Below are 15,994 nucleotides of genomic sequence, written 5' to 3' on the forward strand. Positions count from 1 at the left end.
TGTTGGCTCCGTATGAGACCCTTATAGCATTTATCCTACTAATCCTATCTTTCTATTAATTCTTTATGTGTGTGGCTTCTCACATCCTCCCCTAGCTGCAGGGATGAGGCGTTAGCGCCTTGCGCTAAGCCAGCGCACAGCACCCTGGCCTCCATCTGAGGCGGTTCATCATGCATGACTAGCCAGCACTTCAGCTGTTCATCTCCTTGCATAGATATGTGGCAAGACACATGGCCCCCTAGCACACCAAAGGGAAGCGGGGGCCCTAAGGAAGGCTCTTTCTTATATGGAAGTTCTTTAGACGGCCGCAGCTCGAAGGCACCTCGTACACAATGACTTCTCTAGCGCTCCTCGAACTGTTCTTTCCAGGAGAGGCACAGGATGGTTCGTTCCTAGCCTCTTTGCGCCACTAGCGCACCTCGTGCTCTTGCTGCATGTGCGAGTTTTAGGTTGCTATCGCTCTCGGTGCAAGCGTTTTGCCTCGTTGCGGGCTCGATGTGTCTACAGAAGGGCTCCAGCAATTCGTATCTCTTTGGCTAGACTTCTTCACCCAACATGCAGAGGAAGTCCTTCCAGTGGTCCGTTGGTTTGGTGCAGCTTGCCGCCATACCGCTGCAGTTCGTGTTGCTGAAAAACACTTTTCTGTAGTTGTTTGTCGCACCGCTTGCTAGAGACCGCTCCTTCCGGACCATGCGTCTACCGAATCGCTGTAGTCTCTACTGCTTTTTCCGTGTTTGCTGCCTCAAGACGCTGTGTTTTCTGCCCTTCATCGGTGGAAATATTTGTTTGTCGGCGTACGTGGATAGCAGACCTCTGGTGCTCTTCTGTTTTTGTCGGGCGTTCCCTGCTGCCTTTGCTGCTGCAGATCGATCCGTTTACACTGGAGGTCCCTCTGGTGCTCTCGCGTCTCATGGCGCTCTCTCCGCCCCCAAATGCTTCGGCTTTCCTCTCATCCCTCCGTTGCTCCCCCCAAGACCTCCTTCAGGCCATGGGTTGTGCGCTGCATGCTCTGCTGCTCCTGCCTCAATTCTCCTCCCAAGTGCCGGCTGCCTCTGCCGTTGCAGCCGCAGCAATCACGGAGGAAGCCGTCACTGCCGTCTCAGCGACACTGGCGGAGCTGCCAGCAGAGGCTGCGGAGCTGGCTGGGCTTACAGGGGGCTGCCCCATTGTTGTTACGGTTCGCCTTATCGATTTAGAGGCCCCTATCTCCTTCGGTTCTCTGCGGAGCAATCAGGTGCCTTGCCGCTGTTGCTGCTAAAATCAGCTTCTCCTTCCAGGCCGGTGCTGTGCCCCTGTGTGGTTGTCTTGCTAGTATGCGCTGGCGCTCTCGGATATGCATCCCATGCGGCTTTTCATTTTGCCGCATTTCCATTCAATTTATATCGCAGTGGCTAGCTGCGTTTGTGCGTCTCCGTGAAGAAACGCGCCTCAGAACAGTGCCTCGTGAAAGCCGACCCTCCAGGAAGCTTTCCTCCCTTTCTTGGTAGTCTCTTTGTGCCTGTCTCGTACGAAATGAATCTCTGAGTTGCCTAAGGGATGGCTCTTGCTGTGGCTGCACATAAGTTGACATCCCCTGCTAGATATAGACACAGAGAGAATGGGCTTCGTGGGGGCTCAGCTTTCACGTGGCACTCTACTGAGGCACCTGTCGTCATACCCACAAACGCATTAGCCATGTGTGCATGTGTACATGTATATGTATGTGTTGGTGTGTATGCATGTGTGTGTGTATGTGTTTGTGTATATGTACGCATTTGTGTGCCTTCATGTGTGTGTGTATGTGTTTGTGTGTATTCATGTATGTGTGTGTGTGTGTGTGCATGTTTATGTCTATATGTATGCGTTTGTGTGTATTCATGTGTGTGTGTATGTGTTTGTGTATATGTACGCATTTGTGTGTATATGTATGCATGTGTCTGTGTGTGTGTGTGTGCATGTGCTTGCATTTAGATTGGCCGCCTGGTGTCTATACACGGGGCCGTCCTTCGTGTGCATTCTCCCCAGCCCCTTGTGCAGCGGCTCGCCTTTGAATGCGCCAAGTGTGGATCGAGGACTGTCAAGTTGCTGACCGATGGACGGTAAGAAAATCGGGAGAAACTGCTCTTCCTGATCACATGCTGATTTGGGTGCTGCCGATGCTTCTACCCTTTTTTGTGGGCTGCCGAAGGAATCTTTCTTTCTCGCGCTGTCACCGCTGCCATCTTAGGCGTCGCTGTGACCAGAGTCGAGCCTCTGTCTCTCTGCTGCTGATGTTGCTGTTTTTTCTGGTGTCTCTACAGCTACGAGCCACCCCAAGGCTGCCCGACAGGCCGCTGTCCTTCTCGTTTCTTTGTTCCTTTGCGCCGCCTTGCAACTGCGGTGGATGTTCAGCGCATTAGGCAAGCAAAGCTTACGCTGCTGCTGCTACCACGGCTGCTTTGCACACTAGTTCGTCAACAGGGGTGTAGAGTGCATACTTCGCTTTCTGCCATTTTCGTACATTGCTCCCCCTGCTGTTTGGGCATCCTGCTTCGACTCTCCCCTCTGAAGGGATACATACCCGCCGCACAGCTATAGAGAGAGAGGGAGAAAAGAGGCGTCGGTGACATGCTGCTGCTTGCAGAGTGCAGGAGGTAGCAACGAGTCCAGAGAGCAGCTATCAAGGCGAGTCTCCAGAGGAAGCGGCACGGCCCTTGGCGGGAGGCATCCGTCCCGCTGCTACCATCGACTGCGAGGTGCTTTGACTCTAAAATCTGCTCCCCTTTCGAACACCTGTCACAACTGCCTTAAAACTCCGCACAAGGCCTGCGCTAACTCGTTTTCATATAGCACTGCCCTTCAAACTACAGGAACGGATGCTGTCGCACGCCAAGGCGTAGCGCAGGGTCCATGGATTTAGGGTATTTATGTGGGTGTAGAACTAATGCAGCTCACAGGATTTCTTGTTGGTCAGTGCAAACCTGGAGATCGCGTCTGCATTACGGGTACGTCGAATAGAATAGCCAGGAAGGCTTCCATAGTCCTTCTCCTGATCCTCACTCAGGCGTAGGGGTTTAAAGGGCCTCCTTTTTGCTGTCCTCTTTCTCATGGCTCCGAGGCTCGTGACACCAGAATTCAAAGCGCACGCCCACCTACGCATTGGACACAGACCTGTGCTTCCTCCTTTTGCATTGAGGGTGTCTATTCACCACACACATTGCAACGCACTCCTGAGAGTAGGCAGGATGAGGGGTCGTGTGCTTTATCGGGGTCCTGCTGCCGTGCCTCTCAGGAATCGTGCAAGCCTGTCAATCCTCTGCGGTGTCTGCACACCTTGCAAATCCTCACGCAGTGGACGGAGGCCGCTTGGGAGGCAGTAAGAGTTTATACACGCTGTATCTGCGAGCCAACTCCGTTTCTCCACTGGACAGGCGTGTGCTGCTGCTCCAACTGCAGCAGCACAGGAAGCGATGTGCAAGGCACAGGGAGACTCCCCGCGCACTGCTGCCGTTGCCAGCAACAGTGGCTCGAAGACCGCTGCCATGGAGAGACTTCACGGCTTCTGCTGTAGCACAGGAGGATGAAGACGAGGCAGAGACTGCCAGGGACTGTGCCTTCGGTGCAAAGGCTGACGCGTCTGCGCATGCCGGAGAGGGCCAAGAGACGGATGTTGCAGCCGCAGCCGCAGCACAGGCAGGCGATAGATTAATGGAGTTCATTGCAGATGCCTATACTTTGGAGCCTCGGCGATTTGAACTCCTTGTGGCGTCTATTGCCCCCTCCATCGTTGGCAGGCACATAGTCAAAGCAGGTCTGTTGCCGCTGCTCTGCAGCAGTCGATGCTTTCCTTTGGCGGGGAGGGTGATGGTTCGTTGGTCAGTAGGCACCACGTCTGTCCTCCAAGTGATGCAATGGTACCCGCGTGCGGCTTGCAATTGCTGCAACTCCCGCCTGTGTGTCTGCCGTCCAGGGTTGCTACTGGCCCTCTTAGGTGGAGTGCCCGTTACGTACAGCCAAAGCCAAGGGGGCCCCTGGGATGTCGGAGGGGCCCTGCAGCGCAGAGGGACGATTCACGTGCTGCTCTTAGGAGATGCTGGTGTAGGGAAGAGCCGGCTGCTGCAGGCAGCCGCTGCAGCGGCCAGCAGCAGCACCAGCACCCGCAGCAATGCAGCAGGGGGCAGCATGCGCAGCGTCTTTGTGTGTGGCAACACAGCCTCTGCCGCTGGACTGACGGCAGCGGCAGTCAGGGAAGCTGGCACTGGAGAACTCATCATCGAGGCCGGTGTGTCTTGTATTAGTGCGCAGCTTGCTTTTTTTGTAATAGTCCCCTCTATGGCTTCTATCCCGGTGCGCCTTTATGTCCTTCGCCCCTTGTCAAATGTACTTTTACATGGCGTATATATAAACATATATATATATGCCCTGACTGCATGGCTTCCTTCTCGAGATCTCGCGCAAGTCGCTTCCTGTAGTGTCTGCAACTCGACATGGCTTTGCATTGTCAGGGGCCCTGGTCCTGGCCGACGGTGGCGTGTGCTGCATCGATGAGCTCGATAAGATGCCGGCTGCAGCTGCTCTTACCGGAGACTCAGCGTCTTTATTGGAAGCCATGGAGCAGCAGACTGTCACAATAGCCAAGGCCTCATGTTCCTGCTGTCTACCTGCAAGGACCACTCTCCTCGCCGCGGCAAACCCGAAAGAGGGGCGATTCGAGTCAGATAAAACTGCCGCTGGTGGTGTCTTCTTTTGTTGCTGCTGATTTCTCGCTGCCTGCAGAGCAGGGGGCAGCCGGCCTCTCCACGAAATTGTGCTGCCTACTTGCCTCTTGTCCTTTTTCCCCTGTGTATCTGTTGGCTGCGCAAGAAATTCCAGAGTGCACATGGTGCCTTCACCTGCTCCCGACAAAATCTTCCGGCTTTTTGCACACCCTTGAGATCACGCGTATTCTGGGTGTATCGACACCTGTGCTGCATGCAGTCCTCGGAAGCCTTTGGCGGAAAACATCAACCTGTCTGCTCCGCTTCTTTCGCGTTTCGACCTCATCTTTTTACTGCATGACAAGCCGGCAGCCGCGGCGGATGCTAGGCTTGCTGCCCACGTTTTTTCATCCAGCCACAGCAAGCTGCACCCAGCAGCTGCAGGGATCCCCGCCCCACCAGCAACGGCGTCTCCTACCGGTGAAAGTACTGGGGGAACTTCTTGTTTGGAAGATCGACTGATGGCCTTAGAGGTGTGTGTGTTCTTCTGTCTTGCAGCGTGGTAATGACTGTGTCTTTGATCTGTTGCTGCGGTGTATGGGTGGCCGTGTTGTGGCTCCCGCTGTGTCTCTCTGCTGCAGTCAGGGGACCTGCTGCCATTGTCGCTCCTGCAAGACTACATTTACTATGCCAGGGAGCATGTACATCCCAGACTGTCTGTCGAGGCTGCATCAGTCCTCAAAATGTACTATTTAACGCTTCGGAAGCAGCAGCAGCAGCATCACCAACAGCAGGGACTTCGGGTGGCTACCCGACAGCTCGAGTCTCTCATCCGTCTATGCCAAGTACGTGTTTTTTCCGAGCAGTGCTGCTAGCGCAGTGGTGCTGCTGTCACTGCTCGCAATGCTGACGATCCTGCTGCTTTTTCCATTGCAGTTAGCTCTTTAGACTATAATTAGTTTTTACAAAAACATTTAAACAAATATTATACACCAAATCTAGCATTCTAACTGCGTTGGACATCATGACATCATGGATATACTTCATGAAGGGTATATAGTGTCCAACCAATATCTGAACCAAATTGGCGTTGCTATTTGCGGCTGCTTCTGCATTACACTTTGTGTACAGGCTCGGGCCCGCGCGGATTTGAGGCAGACAGCGACAGCAGGGGACGCCAGGGACGTCATTGAGGTGTATGGACACACGCCCCTCGCCTGCCCATCTCTACTGGCGCAGGCAGCAGCAGCGACGGGCTGTACAGACACCTCGGGGAACGCCGCTTTTGCAGTTTGCTGTGCCCGTAAGCCCACGGACCGCCGCTTTGTCTGCATAATTCCAACTCTTTGGCCTCGCCACTGCACATGCAAGTGGTTCCTTCTGCTGAGCCTTCTACAAGTGAACTCGGGTGTAAAATGCTGCCTTTTTGTTCATGCGGTTGCAGCAGCAGGACGAAAGCCAAGAAAGGGCCTCCAGGGCCTGGTCCTTGCTTTCGCCCGCGAGTGTGCAGCTGTCATGGGGCGTACTGGCACAGCCACCCTCTCACAGACGGTATTCTATACGCCTAAACCTTCCCTGTATTTCCCAAGCAGTTTTCGTCCGTGTCCACTCCGGTGCACCTTGTTGGTGGGATCTCATGCAGTGACGGCTTGTGGTATGTTATGCCTCAGGAAGCCATGAAGTGCGCCAGCCTACTAGTCTCTCGGGCTCAGGCGGCTGTTCCAGCCGAGGCCGTTGTTGCTGCAGCCAATGAAACGGGCTTGCTGCTGAAGCGTGAGGGTAAGTGGGTGATAGACAGATCTCTCCTTGCACAGTTTTAGGCACTCCACCGTGGCAAATGCAACAGCCACAACAGCGACAACAGCCATCAAGACTCCTCCCAAGCGTAAGTGCATGCCTCAGCAGCCATGCAAAGGAAGTGCACGTTGCTGAAAGCTCGTTGCTGCTTCTGCAGCACGCTCAGCAGCAGTCTAGTGTAAGCACGAAGGACTCTGACTTGGGACTCAGTTCACGTCTTCCTTGGAGTGGTGTTTTGCAATGACCTCCACCCACGCTTGGTTTCCCATACTAGTAAGGAATCTTTAACCATCTTAAGGGTAAAACACAAATTGCAGTGTGTACGTACACCGCAGTGCACGTGACCGGACCGCACTAGGCGTTACCCAAAATAACAAATAGGGGTCGCTTGCGCGGACGCATTCCTGGGCCGCTACGTTATTTTAGCATATATATTGGTATACACTCAAGTGCGCCGGAGGATCAGGAGTTATAAACTACTCTGGCGGGGAGCTCCCCCAAGGCCCTATCTCTGCCCCATTCCTTCCAGCGCCCCACAAGACCCCCTGCCACCCATCGGCCTATCCACGAACCCCCATACGCGATAAATGGGAGTGCAATGAGCTTGGCCTTGTAGTCATAGTGGCGCATAGAATAATGCACTACGCCTGTAGCGAGGAGGGCGCCAGCCCATACCCCGTTCTGCGCTACGACCTACGACACAGTACAACACAGAATCCCAGCAAAGGACCAAACGACGTTACGGCAATAGAGAGCTACATACGAGATTATACTCAGACATTGAGGGGAGAAAAGCGATGACAGCCGTTAGGGGCACCGATACGCCCAGAAAGGCGTTCAGACAGCCAATGGGAGACGAGCGCGCAACATAGGGGAGTCACACAACAGGAATAGAAGATAGCGCACTCGTTTTCGGATGCTCTCTTGTCTTCTTCTGCAAATATCTGTTGCTGCGTCTGGGCATTCACGATCGTAGGCCCTGGTTAGGACCGCCCTCATGCCCTGTCGGTCCAGCTTCGTGTACGCAAAATGGTACATGGGGGGTACACTCCACAAACCACAGCGTTCCAGGAAGCGGAGGCGACGAGGACCCGTCTGTTGCTGCGCCTCCAACAGCGTAATGTCAGAAGGTACCTGCAGACCGAAAAACACCATATGAGTAGCGGGAGGAAGCAATATATAGGAAGAAACGGAGAGTCCGGTACACGGACTGGCAGCGATCCGACCAAAAGGCTTTAATCCATCCCAGCCCATCACATCGTCGACAGGATGACGGCATACGACAACAAAAACACCCGAAATTTCCTCGGGAGCGTTGAACGAACCCCTTGCCGAGCGGCACGACGGGGTGCACGAAGTCACGTTTAGCCATTGCCACATGACCAGATGGCTTTCTTCACAGTACATCTCCAGAGGATCTACGATGAAGAGACCTATAGTGGACCCATGAAATCCGTTAGGGGTACGAGGCGGAAAGGTTTCTAGTACAGACAAAATCGCCGGAAAAAATGCAGTTCCAACGACGGAAAGAAACAGGGCCTTAGGCCGGCACAAGGCGCTGATGAAGCTTACCACCAGCTTCCCCATCGCTAAAATGGCTCAAATCCCTTGGAAATGCGAACTGCTGGTCTGGGGGCTCGTCAAGGGGCCATGTGGACACCACCCGACGCATCGAGCGCGCCGACGAGGGAAGGTGCAATGAGTGGACCTGGAACAGAAAAGGAAGGAATGCCACCACAATGCAAAGCAGTGATTGATTTAAATGCATTACCCCGTGTTAGAATGCCTAACAGTTTATTTAGAAAGTGGCTCAGAGGGGACGCATGCATGCATTGTCTCTCCCGAGCCCTAAACCCGACTAGAGCAAGTTTCTTGGGGCTAAATGAACTGTACAAGGGACCTTCATTAAAAAGAAACAATAATACAAAAACGAATTGTTCCAATCCATGGGGTGTGTACGCTCATAAGGCTGGTGCTGCTCTAGTGCCGATAGACTGCCACCCGTCCTACTGGGGATTCGGAGATGCCTGAAGCATACAAACTGAAGTCTTGCGACCAGAAATATCGAATCCTGTATCTTCTAGTACTTCAAGACTACGGCGCCATACTATTTTTCGGTCATGATTGCAGCATGCGCCGAACTAGTCTGTGTTTGTCCGGTATATGCGCCCCAAACGGGGGACACTCTCAGAGAAGTCTAAGAGCTTTGACACTACAGCCATCTCCGCTTCTATGTGCTGACCTCCATAGGATATGCTTCAGGTCACGTGCTATCCAGGCTTCGTAACCCGACGGTTGGCTGGATGCCGTGTCGCTCCACTAATGTCTCTGTAGGGAAACACGTAACTCCAGAGTCATCATCAGCTTAAAACAAAGTTATTGATTGAACCTCAGGGAGCGTTGACTCCTCGCTCCCCGTGCCCCTCAAAGTTCTCGAGATGAGGGGAGCAGAACAGCTAGAGTATGCGGAGCTATGACCCTCTAAGTACTCCGAGCGTTCGCGGTTACCTGCACATAGCATCTAGCGCAGACGCAAACAAAGTTTGTCTTCTTGTATAGAGCTGAGTTTATTCTGCAATAACAGGATATTTCAAAATGGACAAACCAATACGTCAGCTCTTTACTAGCTTTTCAAATTAGCATAACTAATGTAACAGAAAGTGTTGTGGTGTAGCTTAGCCCGCAACATGTTCCCTGTGACCTGTCAAGTAATTCTTCGAGGTGAACTATCGGGAACCCAGTGTGCATTGAGAGGCCTAAAGTTGACATACGTGCACCACATTCCGTCTTTTGTGGCACCGCTGCCGGGTTTCGGCCAAAACTGGCTATGCCAATCCTGCACTTAGCCGTTTTTCAACAAATCGTCCTCCTGGCGCACAATCTCCTTTTCGCGCTGTAGGGGCTTCCGATACCATTAAAACTAGTTTGGGGCTAACCTGATGATTGACGTAATGTAGTGCGCTAAACGTCCAGCAGTTGGCTAGCCTGTTGGTGGCTCGACCTTAGCACCGTCAACTCCTTACTATTTGCTCATACATGTTGTTCCTCGGCTGCACTTTCTTAAAGACTAAACCTGTTACAGAGCCACTTAGAGAAAAAGCATGCTCGAACCGTATGTTTTTACTGCATAGCTGATCCGCCCGCTCGATGCCTCTGCCTCTCCTTGTTAAGGTAAGGATTCCCGCTCACCACAGATGAAATGAGCATTGTTAGAAAAACGAAGAGTTGCTTCATGTCTATCGTTTCCTGTAAGATTTCCCTATACACCGCGCAGCCTTACCAGCAAGTGCGCATTCCATTGGGTCAATTCTAGGAAAGTCATGGGTATGTCATGGTGCACGGGTCCAACACTCAAGTCACGGCCCATGCTTATAGGAACCAATTATGACATTGTTACATTTAACTGCATTAGCTCTGCCAAGTATTGCGTTCTGCCACCCGTTAGCCTACTTGAGTGTGTGAGACTGCGCTAACATGTGACCAAGCATATTGTTTTTCTGCACCATCTCTTTGAATATTAGAACCCATTTGCCTTTGGTGTCAAGTAGTGCTCGCAATCCGTGACCGTTTATGTGAAGTTGTATCAGCGTAGACCTGCCCCGTGGTATGTCCCCAAACGCTACTCTATCCTCTGTAGCCGTCTTCACCGTCGACTATGTGGGAGTTTTTTGTCTCCCTCAAATGCTTTCTCATTCGCCAAGCAGCCTGCTCCGGCTGGTCCCAATTTGGCTGTTTAGGCTTCACCTGTTTTAACTACGCTTGCTGTTCCGGATGATATAGCCTAGTATCCCAACACGAGAACCAGGTGCTGTGTTCTTGGGGCTGCGCGGGGTTGCCAGAAGGGCGATTTCTGTCTGGCTTTTTCCTCTTTCGTCTTAGGCAGTAGGTTAGGGCCGGTTACGCATTCCCAACATACATAAGCACGAGATTTGGATTATACTTATGTCGGCCAAGTACGCAGGAGGTGCTCTCGGTTGTTCCCCAAACATTATCTAGCCGTCTACAACGCCTTTTGCGGGTTACGCTACAGTGAAGCACCGTCTTCTACATCATTTATATTATTCAAAAAGTAGTACAATATCTACATTGGCTTCTGTTAGTGCATTGTACACATTGCAGTTCTGTTTGCTCGATACAAGAAACGGCAATTGTGTGCTTGCACGCTTCGTATTCTCTGCAACTGAAACTCTGAGTACTCGGAGTGCTTAGAAAATGCGGCTGCGCGGATCCTAGCTTCCTCTACCATTATTTAGGAACCATGGAGAGCCTGGGCAGTGGGAAAGAAGGAATAGCTTTTGGAAGGACGCATAATACCACTCTTCGAACTTTTTCACACTGGAGTTTAGCATATCTGTGTGCAGGCCTTATGAGAAGCTTATCAATAAGAGTAGTGAGCTTAAGGCAAGCGTGATAAAAGTTAGTATGAGGGAATGAGCTGATACGAACATTAGGAAGCGCTGTGGAGAACTGGACGAGGGACTTTGGCCGAGAGGAGGGCACTGCGACAGGTCACAAAAGCTTTGAGCCTATCTTGATTTGATCACCTCCCAATAGACTTTATACCTCTACAAATTTTTAAAGCAACGTTTCCATCAGCTCTCAGGATAAACATAGGTACATCAGCAGAAACAAAAATTCATAGAGAAGCTGGCTTTAAAAAAAAAGCATTTCTCAATGCACAATACAGGTAAAATTACCTTTTCAAGTTTTTACATTTAATTATTACACAACAATGCTTGGGAATTCCTTTGGTGGTTACCAGCCTAGTCAAGCCCACATGCAACTTGGAAACTTCCAAGCAAAGGTACGCATCACAAAACGTGCGTCGCTGTGGCTGTACTCAGATTTGTTCGAACAGCAGAGCCCTTCATATGAAAAAATCTTCAGTTCCCCGAACGAAGCCCTTGCTTTTTACACGAAAACACAGTTCACTGGAGTGCACCGTAGGAAACTATATCCTGCAGCTCCGAGAGCGGTCTAGGCTGGCAGCAAAAGAAAGAGCATCTTGATCGCCCCAAATTTCGACCTTCATTTCTACAATGGTCATAGCCAAATTTTGGCGATACAATGCATGACCACATGCACAGAAAAGCGATAAATCTCCCATGCAGATTGCTCACCGAGCTCTGTAAAAAGTGCTGAATTCCATTTTCAGATTCGGGATATTTCTGAGCCCAGGACAGTTATAGAGTGCTGAGTGGCACGTTTCCCCCATGAATCGAATCATGCCCAGTGCAAGGTATGAGCTCTTGCGATAAGCAGAGGCTCCTAGTTTATCATTGTAGATGGAAAAACGAGCTGCTACGAAAAAATTCAAGGAAATTTAGAAACAGCACAGGCAAGTCCTTGACGGTTCGGTCAGAGAAAAAGCTGGAAGTAACGCTGAGGAAGCCAGAGAACGCCTGGACCAGCGAGCAGAATAAACGTTATGCAGCCGCTGGTTTGAGCATAAAAAAGCCAAAGACTCCGAGGCGCATGAATTATACTAAAAAGTTAGTGGGTACACACATAGCAGGAGCTGGCATTCAGTGCGTGTCCTGCAAAGTTCAGGCGAGTTCACACACTGGACGAGAGTGGGGATTGAAGTTCTTACTGCCAACACAAGGTTGACTACAGACACACGACCTCTAAAAAGCCTAAGGGTATTAAAACGCTGAAACTCTGCTATTCTTAGCGTTGCAGGCATTATAAACTGTTCCCCTCCAGAAGGATCTGACGCTGCACGGCGCAACGCAACCACCAGGAATTTTAATTGCAGTGACCACCAACTTCGGATATTTCATCTCGTCTCAAGCTTCACCGCCTAAATTTACTCATCGAGCGCACGTTGATGGTATTAAAACTCCTCTGCTTATACTCATTTTATGCCCCAGTGGAGTGCAGGTGTACCAAACTTGCGCCGTTGACTGCGCTGCCTCAGGAATCTTGTTCCATCCCTGCACCAGCCGAAATGATGAAGCATTTTGCTTCCGCTCTTCGCATATACGACTTTCACTACATTTGCCGTCTGCGTCGAAGGCGTATCGCCTTCCTGATCGCGTCAATACAGCATATTGGCAGGTGGGGGTGCCGCAGTGAGGGCCCTTGATCTTTTACTCAAACGCCGTGTTTTCACGATTTGTCCAAAACGATAATAGCTATAGCCCTTCCTATAACCCCTGGGCAGTGACATGACTAACTCACCTGAACTACAGCCTCGACTGATGACAAACTTCAGAATTTAGCACATTTACTTACTTCCGTCTACCACCTTTACGTTCCCAAGGGGCGTTCGCCAACTGGTTGTGACTAAACTGAAAACAACAAGCTGAGGTCATCCTCTCAGCTGCAACGAGTTTCCTCGCTTCCCCTTAAAACAAAGGTGTGGGTCTTCTCTGGCAACTCAGTATATCCAAAGCCGCACCACCGTGGCCACTGGCCCAGCGGTGCATGCTATGAACACTCATATCCATAGGCGTCTTTTCATCAGTTCGGGGATAAATCTTTCTGGCGGTGTTAAGACGGAGCCTCCTTGTTGAACCCCCAAGTTTTAGGAAGCTTCCCAGCTGCTCTGTGGAAACTAACTACGCGTGCATACTGGGCCGCCAAAACCCTTAACACTGCACCATAGCCCTTGCACACAAGACCTCATATGCATCAACTGCGGGGGAGGCACGCGAGCCCTTAAGCCCGACGCCACCCTGGAGGTAAGAAAACATCTGCTGTCATCCCTTACTCGGAACGACCGCCACGGGGTCCCCGGGGTCCTCCTCGTGGTGCCCCTCTGTATCCTCCTCTGAAGGCTCCACGGAAACCACCACGGCCCCTGCAAGCACAACCACACACGTCGCCGTGCTAGTTTATTTGCAGCACCTTGAATTTGAATGAGAAGTGCCATGACTCAAGTACACACCCCATGACTGCAAACTGTAAGTCGCAGTGCAGTGCGTCGCGTGATCGAGCCACCCGAAAAATGGCACAGCAATGCCTAATACGGACAGATGCACAATTTCGTACCTGCCTCTGCCTCTGAATCCAGTATTCTCAGCTTGAGTCTGCTCGGCGTCCTCCTCGCGGGCACCTCCGTCAACGCCCTCTCCCTCTCCACCTGACCCCAAGTTGCGGGGGCCCCCGCGACCACGCATTCCCCCGCGGAATCCGCCACGTCCTCTGGATGGGCCTGAGAAGTGCAAGCGCGAACAAAGTGTGAAACAAGGCGTCAGACCTTCAGGAGCTACGAATACGTCCCACTAGGCAAGGATCAGATACGGAATTCCTCTAGGAAGGCGCATTTGGCTTGCTGTTCGAACCACAGCAGGAAATGTAAAAGGCAAAGGAATCAACTGCGCTTTAAAAAAATACAGCTAAATTTGAATGTGAACCACCTTGGGGTCCACATTCTGCCCAGCTCTCTGGTGCGCCTTACCCCCCGGTCCCGGGGCCGCCTGGGGTTTGAATTCGTTTATGGTGGCTTCATCCAGTGGTGGCTGGTATCCTGGGTTATTCTCATCTAAGGGGTCAAATGACAGCTTAATCTCCAGAAAGGCGACGACACGTTCTTCTGTAACTTCGTCGAGCCCCTCCTCCAGGGGCTCATACACGAGAGAAACAGTCGTATTTCCGCAAGTGTTCAGCTGATGCAGGCCCTTGTAGCGCCTTTTCAGCTGTTCAGCCAGTGCTATGGCCTGACCGATGGCGTTACCTGAGGCCTTAATGGTCAGCTGCCGCATCTTCTGATCAGTTATAAGGGTCCCAGCATATGAGACATAATTCATAACTCTCCCTGTCGCCGTAACGCGTATTTCGTCGCTCCCCAGCGGTTCGCGCGCGGCACGGACCCTTCTGTACTTTTCCATTTTCAAGGAAAGGGGGGGAACGCGAGAGAGAAGGAGATTTGGGAAAACGGGGAAGGAGACGGAGGCAGTCCCCCGTAGCACCGCGGCGTATAGGGTCGAGTCTGCGAAGAACTACCAACACCCCAAAAAGGCTTACAGAAAAGGGGCAAGACTTTACGATAAACAAATGCGGAATCAGAGAGGGAAAAGGCGAATATGGATGACAGACGAACCCACGCAGCGCGGGAGCGCTGTCTGCTGCCGAGCCTGCACAGGAAAAGCACAGCAGCGCTGATAAACCGGTCGCAGTCCGCGAGTGCGCGGCCTGAAACCTTATTAGTACTTGTCGCTATTCTAAACAAACGGCCACAAAGCCTTGTGTTGTTCAAACCAAACACCAGCAAGCCTTCTTCAGATCTGCCCACAGTAGGGGCGCAGATGGTGCTGCATGCTGCTGCTGCGGCAGGATGGCAGCTGCAGCCACAGGGGCACGTCTCCCCCCTCCCCTAACGTACCTTTGTTCTCATTTAGACAGTGTATATTTAACATCCTGAAGAGGCCTTCTTCCCATCTTCAGAGGCTTCCTCTAGTGCTGATGTAGGGCAAAGTCAGACGTAGACAGATACCACTCAAACCTCTCGCCCCTTAGCCGGTGTGCTGCTTTGTCTCATCGCGTGTCTGCTGCCAATTCGAGTGCGCAAGAGAACTGCAAGCAGCAGTTGCATGCTTACCCCAAAGAAAATTCAGCAGACGTAGAACAATGTTTTATTCCCGCGGCACCTATCAGGGGGCTTTTGATTGCCGCTTTCGTGTGGCAATTGGGGAGAGCCCAAGGGGGGGCAAAATAGCACCACCCTCTATAATACTACACGATGTGCAGTAGGTGACAAGTGACAAAATGGAATGATCTGCAAAAATGTATACGAATATAAGCTCTAATTTTGGTGACTACTGCTCCCTAACAACCCTGCTCCATGATACTATTGAATAGGCTTTTACAACATGCTGGCGTTCACAGAGGCAAACAGAAAGCTGAATTTACTTCTTTTGCCACACTCTTCATTTTGGTATGCGAGCAATGAGACGCAAGAAAAAGAGTTGTACCGAAGGAGCCTTGTTTGGCGCTACTCCTCCAGCTGCAGACAATGCGTTTTCACGATGAGGCGTACTTTTGTGTTATTTTCGTAGTACCTCGATTGAGACAGAGCCCGCAAGACTATTGCTCGCAGGTCCCGTTAATAGGAATCCATGATGCGAAGGCTGGTGATCACACCACCAATCACAACGCCACTAACAGGCACTGTTGCAGGGAATAATGAACGGTGAAGCCTTATTACTGAGTGCGTGAATTTTGCATTCATCATATTGCTTTGATGTCAATGGGCAGTAAGGGTAATTTATTTTGTTGGCTAAACATGGACGGGGTTACTGACTAGAACATGGTGGCGTTGTCCGCATATGAACACGAACACATGTGTCGTCTGCAATTTTGGCAGACCAATGATAACAGGGAACAAATATATACCCGGACCAATTAGGGACCAGCTGAAAATACCAGCATTCTGCTCTCTGGTTTGTTGTGGTGTAAAGAGTGCGGAACAAACGCAGTCGAGGTGGGGTAGTCAGAGAGCAAAAACCACACGCTGCTAAGCAAGGGCCCGTCCACTTAATGTTTGAGATCTGAAAAAAAGGCAACTTTGAAATCCGATGCCTCATGAGCATGCATGC

General features: G+C 51.5%; 3 protein-coding genes across 3 annotated transcripts; 1 reads left to right on the forward strand and 2 right to left on the reverse strand.

Annotated features, from left to right (window-relative positions):
* The first annotated feature begins 332 nt into the window (after positions 1 to 332).
* Positions 333 to 6,475, forward strand: LOC34621426 (DNA helicase MCM8). Its single transcript, XM_026334954.1, has 12 exons — positions 333 to 384; positions 508 to 578; positions 1,951 to 2,078; positions 2,603 to 2,714; positions 2,909 to 2,963; positions 3,251 to 3,319; positions 3,476 to 3,769; positions 3,929 to 4,240; positions 4,464 to 4,671; positions 4,936 to 5,188; positions 5,297 to 5,500; positions 6,326 to 6,475. Exons 1-12 carry the CDS (start codon positions 333 to 335, stop codon positions 6,473 to 6,475), a joined length of 1,908 nt encoding a protein of 635 aa, XP_026190739.1.
* Positions 6,476 to 6,914: 439 nt separating this feature from the next.
* On the reverse strand, positions 6,915 to 8,039 carry LOC34621425. The gene is made up of 3 exons (XM_026334955.1): positions 8,025 to 8,039; positions 7,359 to 7,586; positions 6,915 to 7,145 (listed from the first exon to the last, which is right to left on the reverse strand). The coding sequence occupies exons 1-3, from the start codon at positions 8,037 to 8,039 to the stop codon at positions 6,915 to 6,917; spliced, it is 474 nt and encodes a 157-aa protein (XP_026190740.1).
* A 5,124-nt stretch (positions 8,040 to 13,163) lies between these two features.
* On the reverse strand, positions 13,164 to 14,287 carry LOC34621424 (ribonuclease P protein subunit p25-like protein). Its single transcript, XM_026334956.1, has 3 exons — positions 13,817 to 14,287; positions 13,449 to 13,681; positions 13,164 to 13,257 (listed from the first exon to the last, which is right to left on the reverse strand). The coding sequence occupies exons 1-3, from the start codon at positions 14,285 to 14,287 to the stop codon at positions 13,164 to 13,166; spliced, it is 798 nt and encodes a 265-aa protein (XP_026190741.1).
* Between the last annotated feature and the right edge of the window lie 1,707 nt (positions 14,288 to 15,994).

This window comes from Cyclospora cayetanensis, unplaced genomic scaffold, assembly GCF_002999335.1.
Source record: "Cyclospora cayetanensis isolate NF1_C8 unplaced genomic scaffold, CcayRef3 CcayRef3_contig_54, whole genome shotgun sequence".
Classification (NCBI taxonomy): Eukaryota; Apicomplexa; class Conoidasida; order Eucoccidiorida; family Eimeriidae; genus Cyclospora; species Cyclospora cayetanensis.